Here is a 24,567-nt window from a genome sequence, read left to right on the forward strand (position 1 = left end):
CGTTCTACTGAAAAATTCACAACACTTAAAGGGATTAGACAACTTGCTGAGAAGATGGTAGAGATGAAAAAAGATATCGTGTATCCATTGGTTTATTCATTGGTGACATTGTTATTGATTCTATCAATTGCGACAGCAACTGTTGAAAGAGCATTTTCAGTAATGAATATTGTTAAAAATTGTTTACGTAATAGAATGGGAGATGAGTGAATGAATGATTGTCTGGTCACGTACATTGAGAATGATATATTCAAGATTATTATCAATGAAAAAATCATACAGTGATTTCAAGGTATGAAGACTCGTCAATGACAACTGAATTAAATTGTAAGTTACATTTTATATGTTTTAAAAATAATTAAATTTTGATGAATTATTTTTTTGTTGCGTTAGTTAAAATTTTTAATTAATTTTTGTTCAACTTTAGTTTTTTTTTTATTCATAAAAAAAAAATTCTTGACCCCTACTTAAAATCCTGGTTCCGCCACTAATTGCCATGGCTGTGTTACTCTATAGCCGTTTGGTTTAGAAAGAGTTGTTTGAGCGTGCAATTTTTTATTTTTATTTTTATTTTTAATTTTTCACATTAATTTTATATTGATTTGTCATGCCTATTTTATATTGATTGACTGTAACATATTTTAAGTGGTTTTTATATATCAGTTCCTTAATTTAATTTTTATTTTTATTTATTTTAAATCACTTAAAACATGCTAATGGTATGAAGAGTGTTAATAAGACCTATTCATTCCAAGGTTATAATTTAAAATTAATACATTTAAAGATACATATTATGTCGATATTGCTACATTTTATTTTCCTAAATTTAAATAATTTGATATAATATACAGGTTTTGACATATCAACTATCAAGTTTAAATCTTTATCATAAAAGTAGCATTAGGGTTTGTTTGAGCTTGCGATTTCAAAAAGTGCGATTTGAAAAAAGTGATTTTTAAAAACGCAGTTAAACGTTTGGCAAAATTAAAGTTTATCATTTAAAATCTCAAATTAGCCTTTAAAATTCTGCGTTTTCAAAAAAGCATCATTTCACTTGCAATTTGAAAAAGCAGATTTTCTGCGTTTTCAAATCGCAATTTTTAAAAACGCAGTTTCCAAACGATTTATGTTCTACGATTTGGTTTAAAATCGAACTTATTATCTACAAAATTACAATCTCAAACGCACCCTTACTCGTCCTTCGGGACATCCGATAAAAAAAAAGAAAAAAGAAAAAGAAGTAGCATTTCTCACTTTTTTAAATAAACGGATACAGCAAAAGCCTTACCTTTAATAGAATTATAAAAAGACACCGGTCCTGCAAACTTGTAAGACAGGTTTCGAGCTCATCTTGTGTAGCTGTGTGGGAAAAGAGAAAAAAAAAAGAAAAAATGGACGGCCTCTCAAACGCATTTTCGGTGCTAGAGATAGACGCTGAAGATGATCGATTGCAGTCCGCCTCTGCTGCTTCCCCAGTCAAAGAGTCCACTTGCTCTGCCACTCCAGGTTTTACTTTATCAATTCCTTTCTTTTTTCCTTTTTATTTTTATTTTTTATTTTTTTTTATTTTTTGGTCTTGGTTATCACTCTTACATGGTCACTCGCAAAGTCTTTTAGGGTTAGGGTTTCAGCGGCTGCTAGATCAAGGAAACGAAATCAGGGGGGTTGATATTATGGAACTTGATGTAGATTGTCTGTATTGATGGACTGAAGTTGAAGTTGATGACGAGTTTGTTAATGTGAACTTTTGAGTGCTTGTTCTGGCTAATGTTTTTGACTTATTAACTGCTCTTAAACTGGGGTAGTTAAGAAGATGGGAAATGATATTGAATGTTGGCTTCATCTAAAGGACCAAACCCTTACTTTTTATGCTTTGCGGTTCTCGTTTAAACATTTAACGTACTTTATAAATTTAAACCTACTGACTTTGTGAAACTTCGTTTTGGTATTACTTTTGCAGATGCATTTGAAAATAATGACAATTGCATATTTTAGCTTGATAGATTTTCTCATTTTTTTTAGTATTATGGATACTTATGAAGAAATTAAATCTGTTCCTTTCATTGTATTTTGGCTTTGACACGCTTAGATGTGATTCTGACATGCCCTAGTCATTGATCTGGACATATAATGATGTGCATCCATCTTTCTGGGGCTTTGAAAAATGCGTTTTGAGGCATTGAGATGATCTTCTCCATAACACAACTCATTCTATTAGCAAGGACTTTAGCAATGATCTTATAAATACAACTCATGAGGCTAATAGGCCAAAAGTCCGTGAGATCAATCGCCCGAGGAGTCTTAGGGATTAAGGCAATGAAGGAGGCGTTAAGGCTTTTAACAAATTTGCTATGATCATGAAAATTAGAAAAGACCCACGTGATATCAGACTTGATCACATCCCAGCAGTCTTGGAAAAATGTCATGGGAAAGCCATCAGGACCTGGAGCCTTATCTCTGTTAATACCTTTTACCACCTCTAGGACCTTCCTCTCCTCAAAAGGAAGCTCCAACTAGGAGGCTGCCTTTGTAACTAAAGAGTTGAAAATAAGGCCATCCAACCTAGGTCGCGAGTTGTATTGCTCTGAAAATAAGGGCTCATAAAATTGAACAATATGTTTGCTGATGGCCGGTTGATCTGAAGAAATTGAGCCGTTTACAGAAAACGATTCTATGAAGTTGGATCTTCTGTTTGAGTTTGCAATTCAATGAAAGAACTTTGTGAATTTGTTACCTTCTTTTAGCCAAAGAACCCTTGATTTTTGTCTCCAACTAATTTCTTGGAGAAAATTTTTTTTCCAGATCACTGACAATCAGGCTTTTTCTCAATAACTCTTCAGAGTCTAATCCTCTCTCTTCCTCAAGCCTATCAAGCGCGCACAGATCTTCAAGACAAGCTTTTTTAAGAGAGTCCACATTCTCAAACACCTGTTCATTCCACAATTTGAGATCAACCTTTGAAGCATTCAATTTTTGAGCAAGAACAAAACTAGGGGAGCCTTGAAAGGTATAAGACGCCCACCAAAGCCTCACCCTATCCATAAACCCCGCTTCCTTCAGCCAGATATTCTCAAACTTAGAAAGTCTTTTTTCCCCCTTGGAAACCACCACATACAAGAAGGATAGGAAAGTGGTCAGAGCACAAACGAGGAACCCTCTTTTGGAACAGTCTTCCCATTCTTGTAGGAGTAGCCAACTGGATTGAGAAACTTTAAAGGGATTTTCCATGGGGTGGAGTTGGTGACAAATTCAAATTCCATAGAGTAAGTTGGTCTAAAATTTGTTCTCTTGTTTGCTTGGGTGGTTTGGGGGTTAGAAATTCGATTAAGTTTAACCGAGCTCTCTTGAGGAAGTGGTTATGGAGGTATGCCACAAAAGAGAGGCGTTGTGGAGATTGGTGGTGGAAACCAAATTTGATGGCATGGGGTGAGGTTGGTGTTCCCAGAGGCGATTGGTGAATTTTGGGTGGGGGTGTGGAAAAGCATTAGGAGGGGGTGGCGGGTGTTTTCTACATTTGTCAGATATGAGGTGAGAGACGGGTCTGAGATAAGATTTTGGTATGATTTGTGGTGTGGGGATTATCCTTTGAAGTCCTCTTTTTTCTGAATTGTTTAGTATTGCCTGATAAAAGGAGGCTCTATTGGCAGATCATGTGTAGTTCCTTAATGGCGACCTTCAATGGAATATTACTTTTTCCAGAATCGTGCACGATTGGGAGGTGCACTTGGTCACTTCGTTCTTTAATCTTTTGTACTCTCGTTGATTGAGATGAGGTGGTGAGGATAAATTGTGATGGATCCCCTCCAAAAGGAAGAAGTTTGAGGTTAAGTCCTTCTATCATGCGCTTTGCACTCTCGTTGGCTCCTCATTTCCTTGGAAGAGCATTTGGAGAGTTAGAACTCCTTCAAGAGTTGCATTCTTTCTGTGGATGGCAGCGTTAGGGAAGATATTAACTATGGGTAACTTGGCAAAGAGACACGTCATTATGGCAGACTGATGCTGTTTGTGTAGGAGGGGTGACGAGACTATTGATCACATTCTTCTACGTTGTGAGGTGGCTAGAGATTTGTGAGTTTCAATCTTCCATTTATTTGGTATGGAGTGGGTCATGCCCAGAACGGTGGTGGGGTTGTTGGCTAGTTGGATAGGCCAATTGGGAAGCCGATGCATTTTAGAGGCTTGGAGGGTGGCTCCTTTGTGCTTAATGTGGTGCATTTGGAGAAAGTGGAATGCGAGAAGTTTCGAAGACTGTGAGAGATTAGTGATAGAGTTAAAAGTCATAATGTTTAAATCTCTTTATGCTTGGTTAGTGGTGTACAATAGTCCTCACTTTTCTACTTTTTCGAAATTTTTAAAATTGTGTTCTTATATTTCTCCTTAATTAGGGGTTTCTCTTGTATACTTCCTGTGTGCATGGGTTGTTCATCTCTGCGCTTTTTATGAGATTGATTACTTTATATATATAAAAAAAACAATGTAGATAAGGCAATTATCTATGGTATAGTCATATTTACTTCCTGGTTTGGTTTACAAGCCTTATGCTTTGTTACATATTTTGCTTATTTGGTTTTCTTCTTAGGTCCCATTTGTTTCAATGTAAAATATTTTTTGTTGGAAAATGTTTTTAGGTGATAACATTTTTCAGAAAAACTGGCAATTATTTGTTGTTTGTTTGCAACCCAAAAAATAGTCCAAAAAACATTTTTCGGCATTTGGCTCGTACGAAAAATTACTAAATATTTCTTATATTTTCATATAATCATATTAACCTATAAGTAACAACTTTCATTCACAATTTAAAATAAGTATTTTTTTTTAATAAGTAATGTATATTCATAAATAAAAAATATTTTTAATTAAAAAAATACATATATTACCTAATGTTGACCAATAAAAAAAAATTCATAAATGTATAAACCTGAAAACCGTATACTTACTTTTTTTTTTTTTTTTTTTTCCTGAAGGATTATAAACCATAGAAAACCAAACAACCCTAAAAAACCCAAGTCCTCAATCCTAAAACCTTCGGGAGCCCTCAACACTACACCACGTGAACCTTGCCTTTCCTATGCCGGGAGGACTCACTAGAATCACCATAGTTGATGGAGCTTACTAGATTCGACACCTCCCTCTTACCTTTGGTCTTTGGACGCGCTGCCGTAACTCCCTGATGAAACTCCTCTTCAATGGCTTTCCAAATTGCCAAGGATGGATCCATGTCCTCATAACTATCCAACTCCCAATCCAAGGCCAATTCGGGAGGTAAAACACTCAAAGGGTATGGGGAGTCGCCATCCTCCCCATCCCATACCTCGTCGCCTTGCTCCCACGCAACCACCTCCCCAGACGGACCAAAACCTATTGGCCACTTTTGAGATTGGGTCAAACCCTAAAATCCTCTCCCTTAACGGCGGATTCTTTAAACCAGAGTCGACGTAGACACAATCGACACTTTATGCGAGAGATTAACTTGCACAACCGGGCTTAGATTGATAAACCCCTGCCGAAGAAAACCTCTCGCCGGAGAAGGAGACTTAACCATATCTTTCACGTAAACTACCACACTAGCGGAATCTTGCACTGGGAGCTCAACAACTACTTTCTCAGCTGAATCACTGATAGGCGGAAGTAGAGAAAGAAACGCCAGCTCTTGAGCAACTAGTGTCAAAGCTTCCATAGAATCTGCAAAACAATTCTCGTCCAAATGCACTTTTCTATCTTCCCTAGCCTTCCGGTAATACTTCTGGAAAGGCTTAGATTCCAACGACACATGAGAAGAGGAACAAAGCTTCATTCCCAACTCAGCTGCCCCTGAAAAAGATTGTGAAGAGGCGATGAAAGGCTGAGAAGAAGAGGATAGTTGCAGAGGCAGCACGTTAGGGATGGACTAAGGAACCGAACAAGCAATACCTAAAGAAGAGGCACCTAAGGGGGGGTGGGGGTGGGAAAGAGAACCTAGAATCAATAGGACTCATGAACTTCTAAGAAGACTCCAACTGCCGAACTGCAAAGTCCTCAGAGACGGATAGGAAAGTATACTTTCAAGTTGGGAGAGCCATAAATAACATTCAACAACACATTCGAAGTACCATAGAAAATTCAACCATAACTATTGCTATTCAAGTTTAACCTTAAATATTACAAAATGTTTTGCCAAAATAACCTTCTGTTCTACCATATATATATTACAATCCAAGTTCTACCAAAATAAGACCATCCAAGTTCAGCCATAAATAGTTGTCTAACAAGTTCACCAAATTACTACCATACATGAAGCAGTCTCCATCATGGTTCACAAGTAATAGCATACATTAGTTAGTGTTCTACTACGTACTTATAAAAAAAAAGTGTTCTACTACATATCTATTTTTTTTTTAATGATTTGTTTTTCTACATATCTATAATACCCAAATCTTTCAAAGTTCATCCCTACTGCCATTGCACATTTCCTTCAATCCTTCCTGCTTTGTTTTCTTTGACTTTTTCTCATACATTTTGTTGCCAATATATGAGAATTCTAGTCAGCATTAGTATTTCCATCAAATGAATTTTCTCTCCCCATTTTCCATGGTGATTACTTCTAATGTCTCATTTGAGCTATGTCCTTAGCACCATTGGTGGCAGTGAGGATTGTCATCCTTGCTACTGCGTTAGAGCCATCAGAAGGCAATGACAAAAGGCATAGAAGAATCATAAACTCGGCTTATCTCATAGCAAGAATGATTTAATTGAGTAAAATTTTTGAATTAACGAAACAAACCCAGAAAAGAACAAAAGATTGATATGGAGAACCACGTGATTTTTGTTTTGTTTTTAATAATGAATCAAAATATCATTAAAAGCGTAAAGCGTTCCCATATATGTATACATGGAGTATACAAGAGAAGTCATCTAGGTAGAAGGGGTAAAAAGAACAAGAAATCTATGATAACTAATCACTAAAAGAAAAACATAAGCCGCTCTCCAAAGATACAAAGTGTTGAAAAAAATAAATTCCAACTCTTCCAAAGTCCTCGCGGTTCTCAAAGCACCTATCATTCATTTTTCTCCAAAGACACCACAAAAGGCACGAATGCACCATTTTCCAAACAGTAACACTTCGAGAGCTAATAGCGGTCCACCAACAAGCAAACAAATCGACTACTTGTCTAGGCATGACCCAAGATACCCGAATTGTTTGAAGAATATAGTCCAAATGGCATAAACAACCTCACAATGAAGAAGAAGGTGGTCCACAGACTCCTCCATTCTTTTTGTACATAACACGCCAATCAACCACAATGACGTGCTGCTTTCGAAGATTGTCTATGATAAGGAGACCTACAAGATTGTATTACTAATGAGCCACAAAGGCAATCCTTCAAACATGTTAAAGGCACAAAAACAACCATACAATATGCATAGTGCGTTCAAATAATGGGTCAAAATTCAAATCTAGTAGAGTAATAACCAAAGTCTAATTGAAGCAATTTGTTATGGAATGGTAGTGAAAAACGATTACATGATTTCAACAAAAAATGAAAAACGAAATTCAAAAGAGGCTGACCTTGCCAAAAACGATGTTGAGGGAGATTGGTGAGGGAATGTGACCATAGAGGACCTGGAGGGCGTTGCTTCCTCTAAGGATGCACTTTGTGAAGTAGTGAGCACTGCTGCTTGACTTGGACGAAGATGATCGGGACTTGGTTGAGGAACACTCTTCCTCTGAAACTACCATTGAAGATTAGTTTGAACATTGTGAGGGCTACGGTTTTCCGTTTGTTTCTTGGGAAACTCGAGGCACCACATATATCGCCAACGGCGGCACATGGAATGAAGAACCCGAGCCACTACCAGCTGAAGCTGAAGATGAGAGCCGCTTACGAGGAGGAGGAGGCAAAGAAGCCAAAGTAGCAGAAGAAGGTACGATGGATGAAAGTGCTCGTTGTTGCCTTCGTAGGAAGGGTGAGGAAACTATTAATCATCTTCTCCTCTATTGTGAGTTTTCTGTGGATATTTGGCACTTATAGCTTATCAGCTTTGGGGTCTCTTGAGTCACAATTGGTAACGTGCCTCAACTGCTCCATTGTTGGAAATTCCTTGGGCATGGACATCCATCCTAGAGAAGTTATCTTGAAAGTTATTTCAGCCTTTTTAATGTGGAGCATTTGGAGAGAAAGAAACCGTCGGATCTTTGAAGATAGTGAGTTCAATGTGCTACTTCAAATCCTCATTTCTAAGATCTCTCTTGAATTGGGCCCTTGCTCATGTTCCTATCCTCTCTTCAGGGAATTTGGTAGATCTGATTTGTTTTCTAGATTGTAACAACATCTAGTTTTGGCGCTCTTGTTTTCTTGTACACTCTTCGTGTACGAGGATTTTACTCTTTATTCAATAAAACTTATTATTATTCATCAAAAAAGATAGAAGAAAGCGCTCGTGGTTGTGTGAAGCGTCTCTCTACTGAGGTAAACGTTTTACTCTTTTTTAAGGCCTAAAATGTTTTTTGCCCACTGCTTTATGTGTTTTACTATTAATGGAAATTATTTTCGGATTGACCACCATTTTATGCCACCCCAAACACATGATAGCCAGGAAAACATTTTTTGGAAAATATTTTACGCCAACACTAACAGGGCCTTGGTTTTGTTTGTTGTTAATTATGATTTAGTTTTTGCTGCCAGCATCTCTTCTTAAATATGCCAATCCTCTTTTCTCTATGAACCATATTATGGCATAATTCAAAGGCAAAGAGTTATCTATTTGTCTCTCTCTTTGTCAATTTATCTATCTATAATCTATTGGTTTATCTATTTATCAATTTATATATAAATGCCTTCTAAGTAGATAATTGTTTGGAAAAGTTGCTCAGAGATGGAATAGTTGTCATACTAATTATGTATTTTGTTGACTCAGGTAAAAATAAGAAGAAAGCTAATCGCCTTGACGACAAATTGCTGGTAGAAAACGAAAAGCAGTGTCAACAAAACATAGTGATGCCTTCGGTCGCGTACAAATTGCCCCTTGTGTGGATCGACTTGGAAATGACTGGTAGGCATATGTTGTTGAATTATAAATAGATATGCCTATAGACCATTTACAGTGACTTGGGATTTTATTTTATTTTTTTGTTGGTATTGTTCACAAACCTTATTATATCATTATTTATTGTCTTTCAATTGGAGGAATCAAGCATTGGCTTCAGCATTGATGACGAGAAGCAACAATAGTTGCTGCAATATCACAATTTATTCATTTATTTATTTTATTTTATAAATAAGTATATTTCAAAAAAGCGTAGAGGGGCGCAACCCAAGTACACATGAAGTATACATAAACCCTAATTTAAAGAGAAAAGAGAAAATCATAATAAGAATACTTAGACATAGACTGTATTTTCACTCTCCACATAGACACGGTTTGTATCACCAACTTCTTCAATTTAATCAAATCAGTCTCACAATCTTCAAAACTGCATGCATTCCGTTCGTTCCATAAACATTACATCAAACACAATAGAGCCATTCACCAAATTGGCATCAACAACCGGTTGCCCTTTTGTCCCCTCTAGCTCCCCAACATCTCTTTCACCGATCGCGGCATTACCCACACAACACCAAACAACTGCAAGATCATACTCCACAATTATGTAGCAACTATACAATGCAGAAACAAATGATTAATGGACTCTTCACAAGACTTACACATATAGCACCACTCCATCATAATACTATTCCTCTTGCATAAATTATCCAAAGTTAGAATTTTCCCTACGACTTATGTCCACCCTTTGTCTCTTTCTTTTCCTAACTTTCTCACTCGCTTTTCTCTTTCTAGTTAGGTGTTTTCTTTGTATACTCCTTGTGTACTAAGAGGTGCCTTACGCTTTTTAGTAAGATTGGGTTCTTACTAATAAAAAAAAAGAAGAATTTTCCCTATAGTCGCAGTCACAATTTATTCTTAAGCAAGAACCATCGAAGTAGGTCAGAATTTCAGAATAGCGATAACTTTAAGATAGAAGAACTTCAAAGAAATTTGGAACTTCTTAAATGCTGCTGATTAATATCATTTGAAAGAGGAGATCCCTTAAAACAAGGCATGGAAGGTCAAATGCCATGAACTAAGCAATGCTCTATTATTCGCAGAAGGTGCATCTTTGGCTTAGTCAATTGGTTAAAAATGGTCTGACTTCCTCTAAGTGATGCCATGTACTTGGGATAAGGCTATGCCGATCTGGCTTGTTTCTTTTGAGTTCTGAAAAGGGATAAGATTAATTTAATGGTCCTTTTAGAAATTAGGTGATCTAGGTTATTAAGAATATTGTATAGACATAATGTATGAGAAAGTGAAAAATTAGCATTAATACAGTAATAGGTATTCGGAAAGCCATAGAAATAGACAATTACAAACGAAGTAAGTAGTGTATAAATATGTTACAGTTCTTTAGAGTTTTCAGCTTCTTTTAGGAATCTGAAATAAATCACTTGCATTTCTATAGGTTACGTAGTGAACTTTTTATTGGTTTTGGGCTTTTGGATCTTCATATTTTCTTCTTCTTTTTTTATTTTATTTTTTTATTTTTTAACACTAAATTTTAGAACTGCATGTAACAGCGTGCAAGATGTTAAGAAAACTTTATTAAAATAAGCGAAAAACGCTCCTAAGTACACATGAAGTATGCACAGGAACACCCAGCTAGCCCACAGAAGAAAACCCACAAGAACCTATGTACACACAAATCCTGAAGGCCCCAAAAACCCAAAATCCAGAAGAAACTCCCATAAAGCCCAAACTACAAAATACATCCCAGAAGATACCCCCACCCAAAAAACATGAAAACACCCCCAAAACCTTAAACCCGAAATACAAGCAAACCCAAAAAACAGAGGGAACAACCCAAGAACAACAACTCTCACAAGATCCTGAGCAATAACCAAAAGCCTTAGGAACGACCCACAAACCAACCCAAGCATACAACTCTACAACATAAGGTTCTTTCCTTTCCTACTCCTAGCGGAAGGCTTAGTGTCGCCATAGTTGATAGAGCTATGTAGATTCAGAAGCTCCTTCTTGCCTTTGGACTTTTGGTGCAATATCATCTTGTCACGCTGAAATTCTTCTTCCATGGCATCCCGAATTGCCAACGCCTCCTCCCCAAAAGCACCTTCTGACGCCCAATCCAAAGGCAAAACATCCCAAAAATCAACATTATTCTCCCAAACCACAATCTCCCCGTTATGATCAAAACCGATTGGCCAATTCCGAGATTGGGAGAAACCCTTACCCTCAACAGGAGAAGAACTGGAGCAGCCTCTAGGAGGGGAGGAATGCCCGACTATCCCCCCATCAAAGACCTTCCGTGGCAAAGAGGAAGTGGTTGGCAAAACCGGGCGAGGGTTGAGAAACCCCTTTCTAAGAAAGTCCTTCACTGGAGGCTCAGCGACCTTCTTTGTTGGAGTCTCTGCAACCGAAGCCTTCTTAACAGCTAAGTCGGCGACCATCTTTGAGGCTTTCAGGGAATCTGAAAGTAGCACATCATTCCACTTCCACGAAACCCGTTCTAAGAACCCTCGCCTTACTGATATACCTCTGAAAAGGCTTAGAAACCACGGGAGGAGAAGAGCACAGCTTCTCCCCCAACTCAGTAGCCCCAGCGGAAGGAGAGGCCGTGAGTTGGGATACTACCAGAGAAGCACCGAAAGACTTAGAGGCAGTGACCCGGCTAGTATCCACCTTCAAACTACTAGACCCTCCCCCTGAAGAAGAAGACCGAACTGGAAAAGCCCCTAGAACTGCCAGCAATGAGGTCTTCGGCCGAAAAGACGGCGCCGGAAAGGCAAAAGACGCCCTTGGAACTGCTATACCCTTCCCTGACGAAATAGCCTCCAAACCCCTAGGAGGAGGACGCACCAGAGAGAACCCAGAAGAAGACGAACCAACCGGAAGAGCCCCTGGAACTGCTGACGATGAGGGCTCCGGCCGAGACGGCGCTGGAAAAGGAGGCGTCCCTGGTTCGATCGCCGTATGAGCTTTAGGTTTCGGCAGAAGTCGGGCCAAGCGAAAACCAGAACGTTTTTGACCCAGGCTAGACCCGGCAAGCCGGCCCAAACAAATCCTAATAGTCCGGCCCAAAACCACTTTCAAACCGTTGACCAGCTTGCTTCACGTGCGCATCATAGAACGTTCAAAATTCAAATTTGAACGTGAGGAAGGCTTCTTGTCCAGCAAATCAAGAGACTGGTCTTTAACCAACGGATCATGTGGGCAACCCACCGCCGAGCTCAAAACTTGCTCAGCATGAGTCGGCGCCAGGAGGGGATCAAGCGCACTCGGCTCCTCCGGCGAAACCCTCAACCCGGAACGAGGTTCCCCCACCAAGGGCAACTTATTCACAGCAGAGGTCGGAACCGAGCACAACATCTCTGCAAAGGACGGCCCCGTCCACTTTGAGGCCAAGCCCATACTCGGCCCTAGCACCTTCGCATCTTTCTTGGTCGACGAAGACGAAGAGCCTTGCCCGCTACCCACCGTAGCAGAGAGGAAATCAACAGCCTCACGCAACTCGCCGGAGAATTTTTGCCATCCCCACCCTCCACGACCCTCAGGGATGATAATGAAGCCTTTCTGACCGCCCAAACCAAATACTGTTGCCTCTAAGAATCGCCCAGTTCTGTTCCCACCCCTCCGAGCAATCAGAATTTTCGAACCTTCTCGGAAAGACTTGACAAATTCTTGATCTTCCGGAATACCCATTAGCACCTCCAACGTCGACGCTAACCAATTAGAGCACTGAGCACTCAGTACGACCTCACGCAGAAATTTATTTCTCTTCTCCACCACCCTCAGTACCGACGCCCCATCCAAAGCCACGAATGCAAAAGACTTCGCCTCCACAGAAAATTTCTTCTCCATCTCGCTACACCCCCGGAAAACAGACGTCCAAACCTGAATGTTTACATCGCCGAGACAGTGATACACCCAACCAGAGTAGCACCGACTGACTTCCCTACGAGAAACACAACCTACAAATCCTGCAAACCGAAACTCGGACCCCAAAAATGCACGAAAGATGCTAGCAAAGAGAGAAGGCGAGAGGAATCAGAGAGAAACGACCCCTAGTTAATCTCTCTTTTGCCTACCTCTATCCTGATAGGAGGAACTTCTATAATGATAGGCAAAATTAGAAGAGAAGAGAGGGTATTTATAAGTTGGCTTTGGTTCTAAATGGTGACACACCAAAGGCCTAAATTTGATAGGGGATGGAACAATTGTTGTAATTGGCAAAAGAAACTGTAAATATCCTTGTAATTTGGACTAATTCTTGGTGCATCTTTATCTGATCCATTATATTTTAATACCTATTTCTTTGTTAAAGTAATTCTTGATCAGTGGAGCCTACAAATATTCTTTTTCATCGTCAAGGATCCTTGAGTAGTCTTCGTAGTTAATCATTATGCTGATCTATAAAGAAATTAGCTTAATGTGGTGGAAAACCAGCCTTCAAATATGTTTTTTAGTTCCAGTCTCAAGTTTCGTTTGTACTTGTCAGTCTTTTATCTTAGGTGAGACTCCTCTTTTGATAATGAAATTAGGCAAATTCTACGTAGAATCCAGTTACAGTTTGAGTTTTTGTTAAGAGAAGTTGATACAGGTCCGAGTTTAATGTTTTAAAATCTTGGAGACAACTTTGAGTTGTCAAAGATTTGAAGATAGTTATTTATTTGTCTGTGAAGTAATTGATAGCTAAAATTATGAAGGAAATGCATTTTACTAATCACGAAAAAAAGAAAGAAATACATGTTATCTGTAATATATAACATAATTTAGTTCTATAAAATGTAGTAACTTCTACATTATGATCCTTAAAAAGAAAAGAAAAAGACTCGTACTTTTAAGAAATGGAACGTGAGACAAAACATGTATATTATTTGGATGTTTTGCATATGCCTTGACCCTTCAACCTGCCTAAAGGCATTGCTTGCCACATTCAGCCCTTGCCTTGCTCACAAACATAATCTGTGTTTCTGAAGTCATCATCCTCCAACACAATTATGTACTTAGCCATAACTATTTTGGTCCAGTGGTAAGTTACCAGAATCAAGGAGAAAATACTTTGGGTTTTTATCTTATTGCTTGGAGGAAAAAAGGGAAAAAGGTCCTGATTTTGGCCATGTTCATTTTATTGTTTGTGTACTTTGTGTTCCTTCGCTCTCTAGATCTTCCATTTCAGTGTCTGATTTTTTATTCCCCCTGACTCCACCAAAAAAAAGGAAAAAGAAAAAGGGAAGAAAGTAAACACCCCTTCTGCATGTTTTATCTGTTCCTGTTTATGTATTGTTATAATGTTAGATTTGTTGGTTAGATTTAATAAATCTAACATTCACACTAAATACTAGACAAGTAACTTGGTTATACTTTAACTTTACTGCTCATATTACGTATTGTTTGGATCAGTCTAAGCAAAAGGTTGTTTTTTAGTGAATTTTCATATTGTTTGTTATGATGTTCCACTTGTAAGCTAAATGGTTGGATGCCTAATGATGCAAAAGAAAATTCAAAATACATTTTAATCTTTCATTCTTTTACGTCTTGGGATATACAGGTTTAAATGTTGAAGTTGACAGAATACTGGAGATTGCTTGTATTATTACAGATGGCAATCTGTCCAAAACACTGGAGGTATTTTCTTATTTGCTAGTGCATATGCGTACTATATATATATATATATATATATATATATATATATATATTTGGGTTTCTTATCACGTTCTTGTAATTTTTTTGGGTGCTTGGTAGGGGTTGTTATTGTATTTGGGGAGCTTCCTTTGTTTCTTGGGTGTCTGTTGGGGGCTTACCTTTTTTGTGAGTTCTTTTGGGTTTCTTGTGGTTTTGGGGTGCTTCTTTTGCTTCTTGGGTGTTTGTTGGGGGCTTACCTTTGTTTTTTGGGTTTTTGGGGCTTTTCTTTGTCTTTTGGCTTTCCTTTGTTTTTGTGGGTTAGCTGGGTTGTTCCTCTGTATACTTCCTGTGTACTTAGGGCGCTTTACGCTTTTTTTAATAAAATCTTCTTACTTATCAAAATTTATTTATTTATTTATTTTTTTTCGTTTGATATTTATTATTCTCTCTAACATGTGTGGTTGTCATGTACCTTTTTTCTTTTTTAACATTTTTAGAAATTCTATTTACTTATTTTCTATATTCTTAAAAATTTAATGCTTGCCTATTATTTTGAGATATGTGATAATAGCTTGTGTTAATCTCTTCCACAAAAAAACAACCATATCATTTGCAATTTATCTTTTGAGTTATAAGTTTTTGTAATTGATTCCCTAAATTGAAGTATTTGCTTCAATACCTCTTATTTGTTAAAATCATGTGTTAATTTGGACGGAAAATGCAACATGTGTGTTGCCCCTACATCCTTATTTTGTGAAATGACCAGATTACCCATTGTAGTGTTTCTTCTTCTTCTTCTTCTTCTTCTTCTTCTTCTTCTCTTATACATTAAAGAGCGCTTTGTTTGGATGCCAAGAATGCAAGATAAAAATTGAATTTAAATTTTCGAATCTAAGTTTTTGCAATTTGAAATCATGCTTTGGTAACCAAAAGAATCTGGATGTGATATTCAAACATCCAAGTAAGTCCATCTTAATTTCGTCAATTTTTTCAGCAACCAAACAAAAGGGAGCAATATAAACCTAGAGTTATGCAACAAAATATCCTACACAAAATGGAGAATCTGTGACGACCAATTTTTTTATTTTTTTTATACAAAACGGAATCATCACATTGGCGTGACAATTTAGTCATAAGCCAACTCAACGTACATATCCCATAATATGTACCTAACACATTAGAGATAATAAACAATGCAGCGGAAACTATTATCATAAGCTAACAAATGTTAATTACAATATTAGAGCCATACATCTGTCTATCTGTTTAAGGCTTAATTGAAATATTAACTACATCAAGAATGGCTGTACAAATTATGTGTCACATATGACATGAGCCATATACAGAAGTCTATACAAAATACGAACTATCCTCAAGCCCATCACATACAACTGTCGCGATTAGCTTCAGTCGTAGTATCCCAAGTACAATGCCACAGGGTCCTCATTGACGTCTGCGGTACCTGCAGCCAAAGTATCAACATATACACGATCGTGGTGGCAGCCACATTCGCATAGGTGAAAGTATGAATTCACCGACTCAGTAGTATAAAATACACGGAGTTTTTACATTGAGCCAATTTCTTAATTACTATCGTATGTTTACGATAATTGCTATTTCGTTGATTGATGGTTTTCATAAAAGGTTTGGTAGCCGATAATATAACAATGACATTTGGTTTGTAAATCAATAATTTACAATATACACACCATTATATATATATATATATATATATATATATATATATATATATATATATATATATATCTCATGTGACTTAGATATACTCGTATACAAGCTATCCAAACTTTAATGTTAAACCCTTTTTTCAAATAAAAAAAAACAAGCTATACAAACCTTTGGGGAAATACAGGGATATAGAAATATCTAAGGAAATAATTGACACTATGTCTTGGCTTTATGCGCATACAATGTAAAGTAAAAGAATATTAGGGTAAAATGCCTTAGCACTTAATGCTTAGGTATTGTATTGATACAGTATTTATAGATTTATACAGGGTGTCGTGTATATGGCATTCTATAATTACATAGGTTTATTCTATAATTACATAGGTTGAATATGGTAGTAGTATCCTATCCTGGAAGGCAATATAGCCGTTGGTGTGTATTGAGAGGAGTAGGATTAATGAGAAGATCCGGAGATATGCTAGCTGTAGGTCTGATATGGTGAGAAGATCATGTTGTCTAGTTGAGGGATGCTTCCTTGAATCATGACTGATTTGTGTAGATGTTGTCAATCGGTATGATTGTGTTGTGTGAGTTTACTGTAGTATCCTTAACACCCCTTGCAAACTGATGGGAGGAACAACTGGAAGTTTGTCACGCAAGAAGCAGAATCGATTGGCGGTGAGGCTCTTGGTGAAGACGTTAGCTACTTGATCAAGTGTGGAGAGGTAGCGATGCTGGATGTCCTTGTTGGTAACCTTCTCCTGGATGAAGTGGACGTTGACTTCGATATGTTTTGTGCGGGCATGTGACACGGGGTTTGATGCCAGGGCTAGGACGCTTGAACTGTCACACCAGATGATTGGTGGTGAAGGTAATGAGAGCTGTAATTCGCTGAAGAGCATGCGGAGCTAGTAGAGGTCGGCAGTGGTGAGGGACATGGCGTGATACTCGGCTTTGGCGTTGGATCTGGATATGACATGCTACTTCTTGGTAGACCATGAGATGAGGTTTGGGCCAAAGAAGATACCATATCCGGTTGTGGAGAGGCGATCGTCGGGATTTTCTGCCCAATCGGAGTCCCAGAATCTAGTGAGTGTGAAGGGGCCTTTGGTGTAGTAGAGGCCTAAGTCTACGGTGCCTTTCAAGTAATGAAGGACACGCTTTGCGGCTGTCCAGTGGACTGAAGTAGCGGCGTGCATGTGTTGGCAGAGCTGATTGACGGATTATGCATTGTCCGGATGAGTGAGTGTGACATACTGGAGAGCACTGACGATATGGCAATATTCTGATGGGTTGGGGAGCACTTCACCAGTGAACTTCGACATTTTGGAGTCAGCAGTGCAAGGTGTGCGGTAGGGCTTGGGGTCTGTCATTCCAGCACGGTTGAGGAGGTCCTGAATGTATTTGGATTGCTTGAGATTGAGGCCAGTGGAGTCCCAAATGGTTTGGATGCCGAGGAAGTAGGAGAGGGAGCCGAGGTCCTTCATTGCAAAGTCAACCTGGAGTTTGGCAATAACAGTTTGCATGGTGGCCTCATTGTTACCTGTGACAATGATATCATTTACATAGACTAAGAAGAAAATGTGAGAACCATTAGTGTGATAAACAATTAATGAAGGATCAACTTGAGAGCTAGAGAAACCAATTTCTAATAAAGTATGAGAGAGGCGTGTGAACCAAGCCCGAGGGGCCTGTTTGAGACCATATAGAGCTTTGTGCAATTTGCACACGTAGTTAGGGAACTTTGGATCCACAAACCCTTTGGGGTTGTTCCATATATACATCCTCATCAAGGAAACCATGAAGAAACGCGTTGGAGACGTCCAATTGTTTGATTTTCGAATCAAACTGGACGGCCAAAGCTAAAAGTAACCTGATTGTAGCCGATTTAATGACTGGACTAAAAGTATCATGATAGTCAATACCACAAAGTTGATCGAAGCCTTTGGCGACTAAGCGAGCCTTGTACTGTTCAATACTTTCATCGGGGTTTTGTTTAATTTTGAACATCCACTTGTTGCGGACAACATTGTGGTGTAAGGGGCGGGGACATAAGGACCAGGTTTGGTTGGATAACAAAGCTTGGAATCCAGCGGTCAAGGCGGCAACCCATTCAGGTTTGGAGGCTGCTTGGCAGTATGTGGAGGATTTAGGGGGAAGGGTGACACTGGTATAGGTAAGAAGAGGATGTTTGCTGACAAGGAATGAGGTGAAACTAGGAAAGGATTGGGGTTTGGAGGGCCCGGTTTGGGATCGAGTGACAGGTCTGTTGCTTGGGGCAGCAAGGTGGATAAGAACGAAGGGGGCCAGGGGAGGAGCAGAGGAGGTTTGGAGCGGAGTGGCAGGCAGGTGGGGGAGTGAAGGAGAGGCAGGTGGGGAAGCAGGGGTAGGGTCAGGGAGTATTGGAGAAGAATTAGTGATAATTGAGGTAGGAGGAGGAGATTGTGGGGTGGTGGACTGGGATGGGGAAGGTGGGTAAGTGGAGAGGCTGGTTGGTTGAAAAAGGATTGGTGTACCTGGAGGGGTGGTAATACTGGAAGTGCCTTGTGTGAGGATGGTACCCTTGGTAGGGAATTTAGATTCATCAAATATGACGTTACGGGAAAGATAAACTTTTTGAGAGTTAGGTTCAAGACAACGGCAGCCGCGTTGATTTCTGCCATACCCGAGGAAGACACAAGGTTTGCTTCGAAAGGTTAATTTGTGAGCTGCATAAGGGCGAAGGAGGGGATAGCATAGGCAACCAATGGTGCGAAGCAGGGTGTAATCAAGTTCTTTCTTGATTAATTTAGAAAAGGGAGATTGGTTATTTAAAACAGAAGAGGGTAATCGGTTAATGAGGAAAACAGAGGTCGTAAAAGCATCAACCCAGTACTTAGGGTGTAGACCGGATTGGGCAAGGAGGGTTAAGCCGGTTTCTAGGATATGGTGATGCTTCCTCTCAACAATACCATTTTGCTGAGAGGTGTGAGGGCATGTGAGACGATGGAAGATGCCATTTTGGCTTAAGAATTGTTTGAAGGCAGTGGAGGTGTATTCTCTGCCATTATTGGATCGGAGGTACTTGATTTTGGTATCAAATAAGTTTTCAACAAGTAATTTAAATTTAATAAAATAGGAAAGAACTTCACTTTTATTGATTAAGGGATAAGCCATGAAAACTGACTGTATTCATCAACAAACACAACATAATACTTGCATCTACTCAGAGATGGCACAGGGGAGGTCCATACATCCGAGTGAACGACTTCTAAGGTATTACTAGAACTCCTAATAGATGGGGAAAACGGTAACTGCTTGGACTTGCCAAGTTGACAGGACTCAACACATTGTAGATGGACTGACAGAACCAACTAGAGGAAGGTGTTGGTGACGAAGGAGGTGCTGGAAGACAAAAGCAGACGAGTGGCTCAGCCGTTGATGCCAAACCATGTTAGTAGTTTTTATACCAAGAAGAGCAGTAAACCTGCGAGTCTTATTCATAGATTCAGGATGCAACCAGTTGGAGTACAACCCATTTTCACTGGGCTCGTGGAGCAGAACCGTTCCTGTCAGATTGTCCTTCACAATGAAATCAACATCAGTTAGAGCAAACCAACATTTGTTATCTTTGTAGAACTTATTAATGGAAAGTAAATTGGCGGATGCGGAGGGGTAATGCAGAATTTGTGAGAGAAGAAAATTAGGAGAGTTAGTAGTATGAGATTTTAACAAGAGAGAAACTAGTGTGTTGAATATCCAAACGTGCACCATTGCCTACTCCAATAGTGTCTGGACCATCAAAGGACTGAGGATCGGTGAGAAGGGAAGAATTGGCTGTGACATGGGTATTTGCACCAGAATCGGTTAGCCATTCATGATTGGCAAACTCTTCATTTGTCTGAGCGGTCATGGCAAGAAGTTGCATGGGTGGATGGTGGCCTTGGTAGGTGTAGTCCATGCGATGATAGCAATCTAGGGCGCGATGACTACTCTTGCCACAAATCTGACAAGGGGAGTATTGGTGTGGAGGTGGGGCAGTACTAGAGAGGGAGTGGTCAATGGAGACTTGGGGTTTGTGGTGGAGGCGGATTCCTTGGGGAAAAAGAAGAGTTATGATACGGGTTGGGTGGAGATTGGTGCCGAAATTGGCTAGGAGGTTTGGGGAAAAATCTGGGTTTGTGGAAGGTGTTGGGGCTGTTTCGGAAGGTGTTGGGGTTGTAAGGTTGTTTGGATCTATGGGCATGAAGGGCAAAGGAACCTGCTTTAGGAGTGAGAGCTTGCTGTTGGTTCTGGAGGAGAATTTCGTGACTAAGCAACTTAGATTGGAAATCATGAAAAGTGGTCTCACGATCACGTTGGGTAAAGGAAGTAAGAAAAGAATTGAAAAGTAGGGTTTATACCATTGATGATGAGTGAGATAAGGTCATCATCATCAACGGGTTTACCTACGACAAAGAGCTCATCAGCCCAGGCTTTGGCTTGATTGAGATATTCGGTGCAGGTCTTATTCCCTTGCTGCAAGTTTTGCAACTGTCACTTGAGGTGGGCAATTCTGGATCTGGATTGCGGCAAAAAGTGTTGCCAGGTTGCTTCAAGCAAGCCGTGATGTGTTTAAACTGTACATTGATGGCACCAAAGGAGCAAAAGAAATAGATGATGAGATTCAGTAATTGCTGATCTTTGCACAGCCATGAAAGATAGGCTAGATTTGGGATTTGAGGATCACCAGCTGCATTGGCGATGAGTTTCGGAGGACAAGGGTCCGTTCCATCAAGTAAACCTTGGAGATCATAACCACACAGAATGGGCTGGAATTGAGCAACCCATCTGAGATAGTTGGGTCCCTCCAGTTTGATGCTTCCAAGCTGTGTAACGTTGGGCATCAAAGAGGTGAGATCAGAAGCTGCGGAATTGGTGGTGGCCATGGAAGAGCGTTGGCTATTGGGAGGCTCTGATACCATGTAAAGTAAAAGAATATTAGGGTAAAATGCCTTAGCACTAAATGCTTAGGTATTGTATTGATACAGTATTTATAGATTTATACAAGGTGCCGTGTATATGGCATTCTATAATTACATAGGTTGAATATGGTAAGTAGTTTCCTGTCTTGGAAGGCAATATAGCCTTTGGTGTGTATCGAGAGGAGTAGGATTAATGAGGGGATCCGGAGATATGCTAGCTGTAGGTCTGATATGGTGAGAAGATTCTGTTGTCCAGTTGAGGGAAGCTTCCTTGAATCACGGCTGATTTGTGTAGATGCTATCTGCTATCAATCGGCGTGATTGTGTTGTTTGAGTTTACTGTAGTATCCTTAACATACAAGTCATTCGAACCTTTGGGAATTCTAATATACGCATACTCCCAAACATGGCATCATAAGAAAACAATGGATATAACATTACGACTTACACGCATATAGTTCTTCTGAACCTTTGGGGAATACTAGTATATGAGCACACCCAACATTAAATCACAGGAAAGCATTTGACATAACATTTCGGTTATATACGCATACATTTCTTCTGAACCTTTGGGGAATACAAGTATACGTATACACCTAAACATTACACCTTAACAAGTCAATCAACATCATAACTCGACCTCACATGCATACATGTCATTCCAAACCTTTTGGGAAAACAAGTATACATGCACTCCAAATATATGACATCTCCTAAATCACATGCAATCTAGCCGATTATCACTATACATATGTTCTGTCCTATTCCAAAATCATATGCATACTAATACGTTTAGTATGAATCACTTTACTAAAACATGTCACACACCATCATGCTATGCATGCTCTTGTTCTGTTTCTTGGTTTCTAGTGCCTGTCAGGCTTCGACCCTAGGACTTGTTTCTGATGCCGTGGGACTGAATACCCACCGGTTTTACACTTGCTCTGCCAATGTGTCTTTCAACCAGGGTCTTACGTTCAGTGTTCATGATTTCGTACATGTTAGTGCTTCCACACTATCTATGCTTTGCGTACATGCTTTAACACTTATGCAGCTCATATCATCTCATGCTTTTTAAAACCTTTCCATCATAGCATGCATTTTTAACTTCTCATAAAGCACATAAAACATAACTCAATCCACATATTCACAATCATATCTTAAAACTCAAACATCATCAAATCATCTCTTTAACATAATTGAAGGAAAGCCTTACAAGAGGAGCTCAAACGGGAAGAATTGTTGTGGAAGCACAAATCTAGAGTCACATGGCTTACTACACATTGAAAGCAAATCACAAACATATATCATACTAAAATATCATTGGTTCGCAAAACATTTTTTCTCAGTGAGTAAAATATAATAAAACCATAACATTTTTTCTCTGAGTAAAATACTCACTTTGGCTGCTTGACAATTTGGCTATAAAGGAATCCTCTTTGTAAGCTCCGCAATGTATTACTGTACAATACATTGTGATGACATATTAATACTAACACATAATATTTTCTAACTCTGAATTTCCACTTAACTCTTGAATTTCTCAAGAAGTAAGACCGATGGAAAACCCATAAATTTGTAGGGTTCCATTTAACAACCCAATAACTTATAACATTAACCCATAAGATTATGTTGGGATTAGACACAAAATTCATCAATTTACAACACTTAGAAAAAATCTAGGATTTTGGGTTTTACCTTGATTTCTCACAAAAATGCAACCCAACGCTTGGAAATTGTTTAGAACACTTCAAAATACACAATACCTAAAGAAAATTGAGAGATCAAGTTCAAACTCTCAAAAATCTACACAAAAATCTAGAGGAACTAGGATTTTTGGATTTACCAAAACGATCGGTGAAAATGTAGATTCTACCCCAAGGATTACGTTTCCGGCATCAAATTTGAGTTTGAAGGCTTCAAAATACTAGGATCTAGGGTTTATAGGCAAACCCTAGGAGAGGGGGGGAGGGAGGGATGCTTGGAAATTGTCTAGAACACTTCAAAATACACGATACCTAAAGAAAATTGAGAGATTAAGTACAAACTCTAAAAAATCAACACAAAATCTGGAGGGACTAGGATTTTCGAATTTACCTCAAACTAATCGGTGAAAACGTAGATTCTCCCGGCGTCGGATTTAAGTTTGGAGGCTTTAAAATACTAGGATCTAGGGTTTATAGGCAAACCCTAGGAGAGGGAGGGAGGGAAATGAGCTGAAAAGAGCTCGTTGGTGACTTCAGCTGGTTAAAGTGTAACTTTAAATAATAACATGGCAATTCGAATTCAACCCAAATCAAATGTAGGTAAAGTGTAATTAATCCAAAAGTAAAAGAAAGAAGAAAGAACAATGTGCTGATAAGTGAGAATAGGTCTGGAATAAGTTTCTAACGACCCCAGTGACTTAGGATCAGACTTGGGACTTTTAACTACCATGAAAGGATCTTCATGCCGTGAATTCTTTTGGAATTGTGTAAGTCATGATTTTCTATTATGACCCCACCTTCTTTTTTTTTGACAAATATGATTTTCTATTATGACCTATGCTTATAAATGTAGTTTAAGAAGTTAAACAGAGGGAAAAACTTGATTCTGCTGAGGATACCTGGGATAAGGTGACATGTCATACTTTTGCCTTGTTTTCTCTGTTAAGAATGGCATATTATAATGGACTCCTCTTAAAGCGCAAGTATGAGTGTGAAGATAATAACTAAAAACTGAGTCAGAAAAGTTCTTGGTTGTGCTATACTTATCAGAAAAAGAAAAAATGGTTGTATTATACAATCTGCAGTCAATCATGTCTTGACTAACAGGAATCATTACATATGTGAATCTCCTATCCTATATTTTGAAGAACTTTTAATCTTTTAGGGTCCTGATTTTGTTATCCATCAAAATAAGGAGTGTTTAGATGGGATGGGTGAATGGTGTCAAAGCCATCATGCAGCAAGTGGTAAGTGGTGCATATTGTGATTTTACTTTGTATTTTAATTGTTTTCTGTTAGCTGTATTTTTCTATATGCTTATCATTCAAGGAACCATTGCTGATGGTTTCAAATAAATTTAGGGTTGACAAAAAAGGTGATTCAAAGTACAATTAGTGAAAATGAAGCTGAAAAGCAGGTGTGTTAGAATCTAAGTGGTGAGCTTTCCTTCATATGTATTTTTATTTTTATTTTTATTTTTATGTATTCATTTATCAACCATTTAAATTATAATTTCATGTTATGTTCAATGGTCTTGACAACCTTTTGTTGTCTCCTGCGGGGTAAGACATTGA

At 38.8% G+C, this 24,567-nt stretch overlaps 1 protein-coding gene across 1 annotated transcript in view; it reads left to right on the plus strand.

The window, feature by feature from the left end:
* The first annotated feature begins 1,317 nt into the window (after positions 1-1,317).
* Positions 1,318-24,567, plus strand: part of LOC133878237 (oligoribonuclease) — a 31,910-nt gene continuing 8,660 nt past the window's right edge. Inside the window, exons 1-5 of the mRNA XM_062316768.1 lie at positions 1,318-1,506; positions 8,896-9,030; positions 14,582-14,658; positions 24,159-24,240; positions 24,355-24,410. Coding sequence (XP_062172752.1) covers positions 1,392-1,506; positions 8,896-9,030; positions 14,582-14,658; positions 24,159-24,240; positions 24,355-24,410 — 465 coding nt within the window. The 5' untranslated portion in view covers positions 1,318-1,391. The remainder of the gene's footprint in view (positions 1,507-8,895; positions 9,031-14,581; positions 14,659-24,158; positions 24,241-24,354; positions 24,411-24,567) is intronic.

The sequence above is a fragment of the Alnus glutinosa genome, chromosome 9, assembly GCF_958979055.1.
Source record: "Alnus glutinosa chromosome 9, dhAlnGlut1.1, whole genome shotgun sequence".
Lineage (NCBI taxonomy): Eukaryota > Viridiplantae > Streptophyta > Magnoliopsida > Fagales > Betulaceae > Alnus > Alnus glutinosa.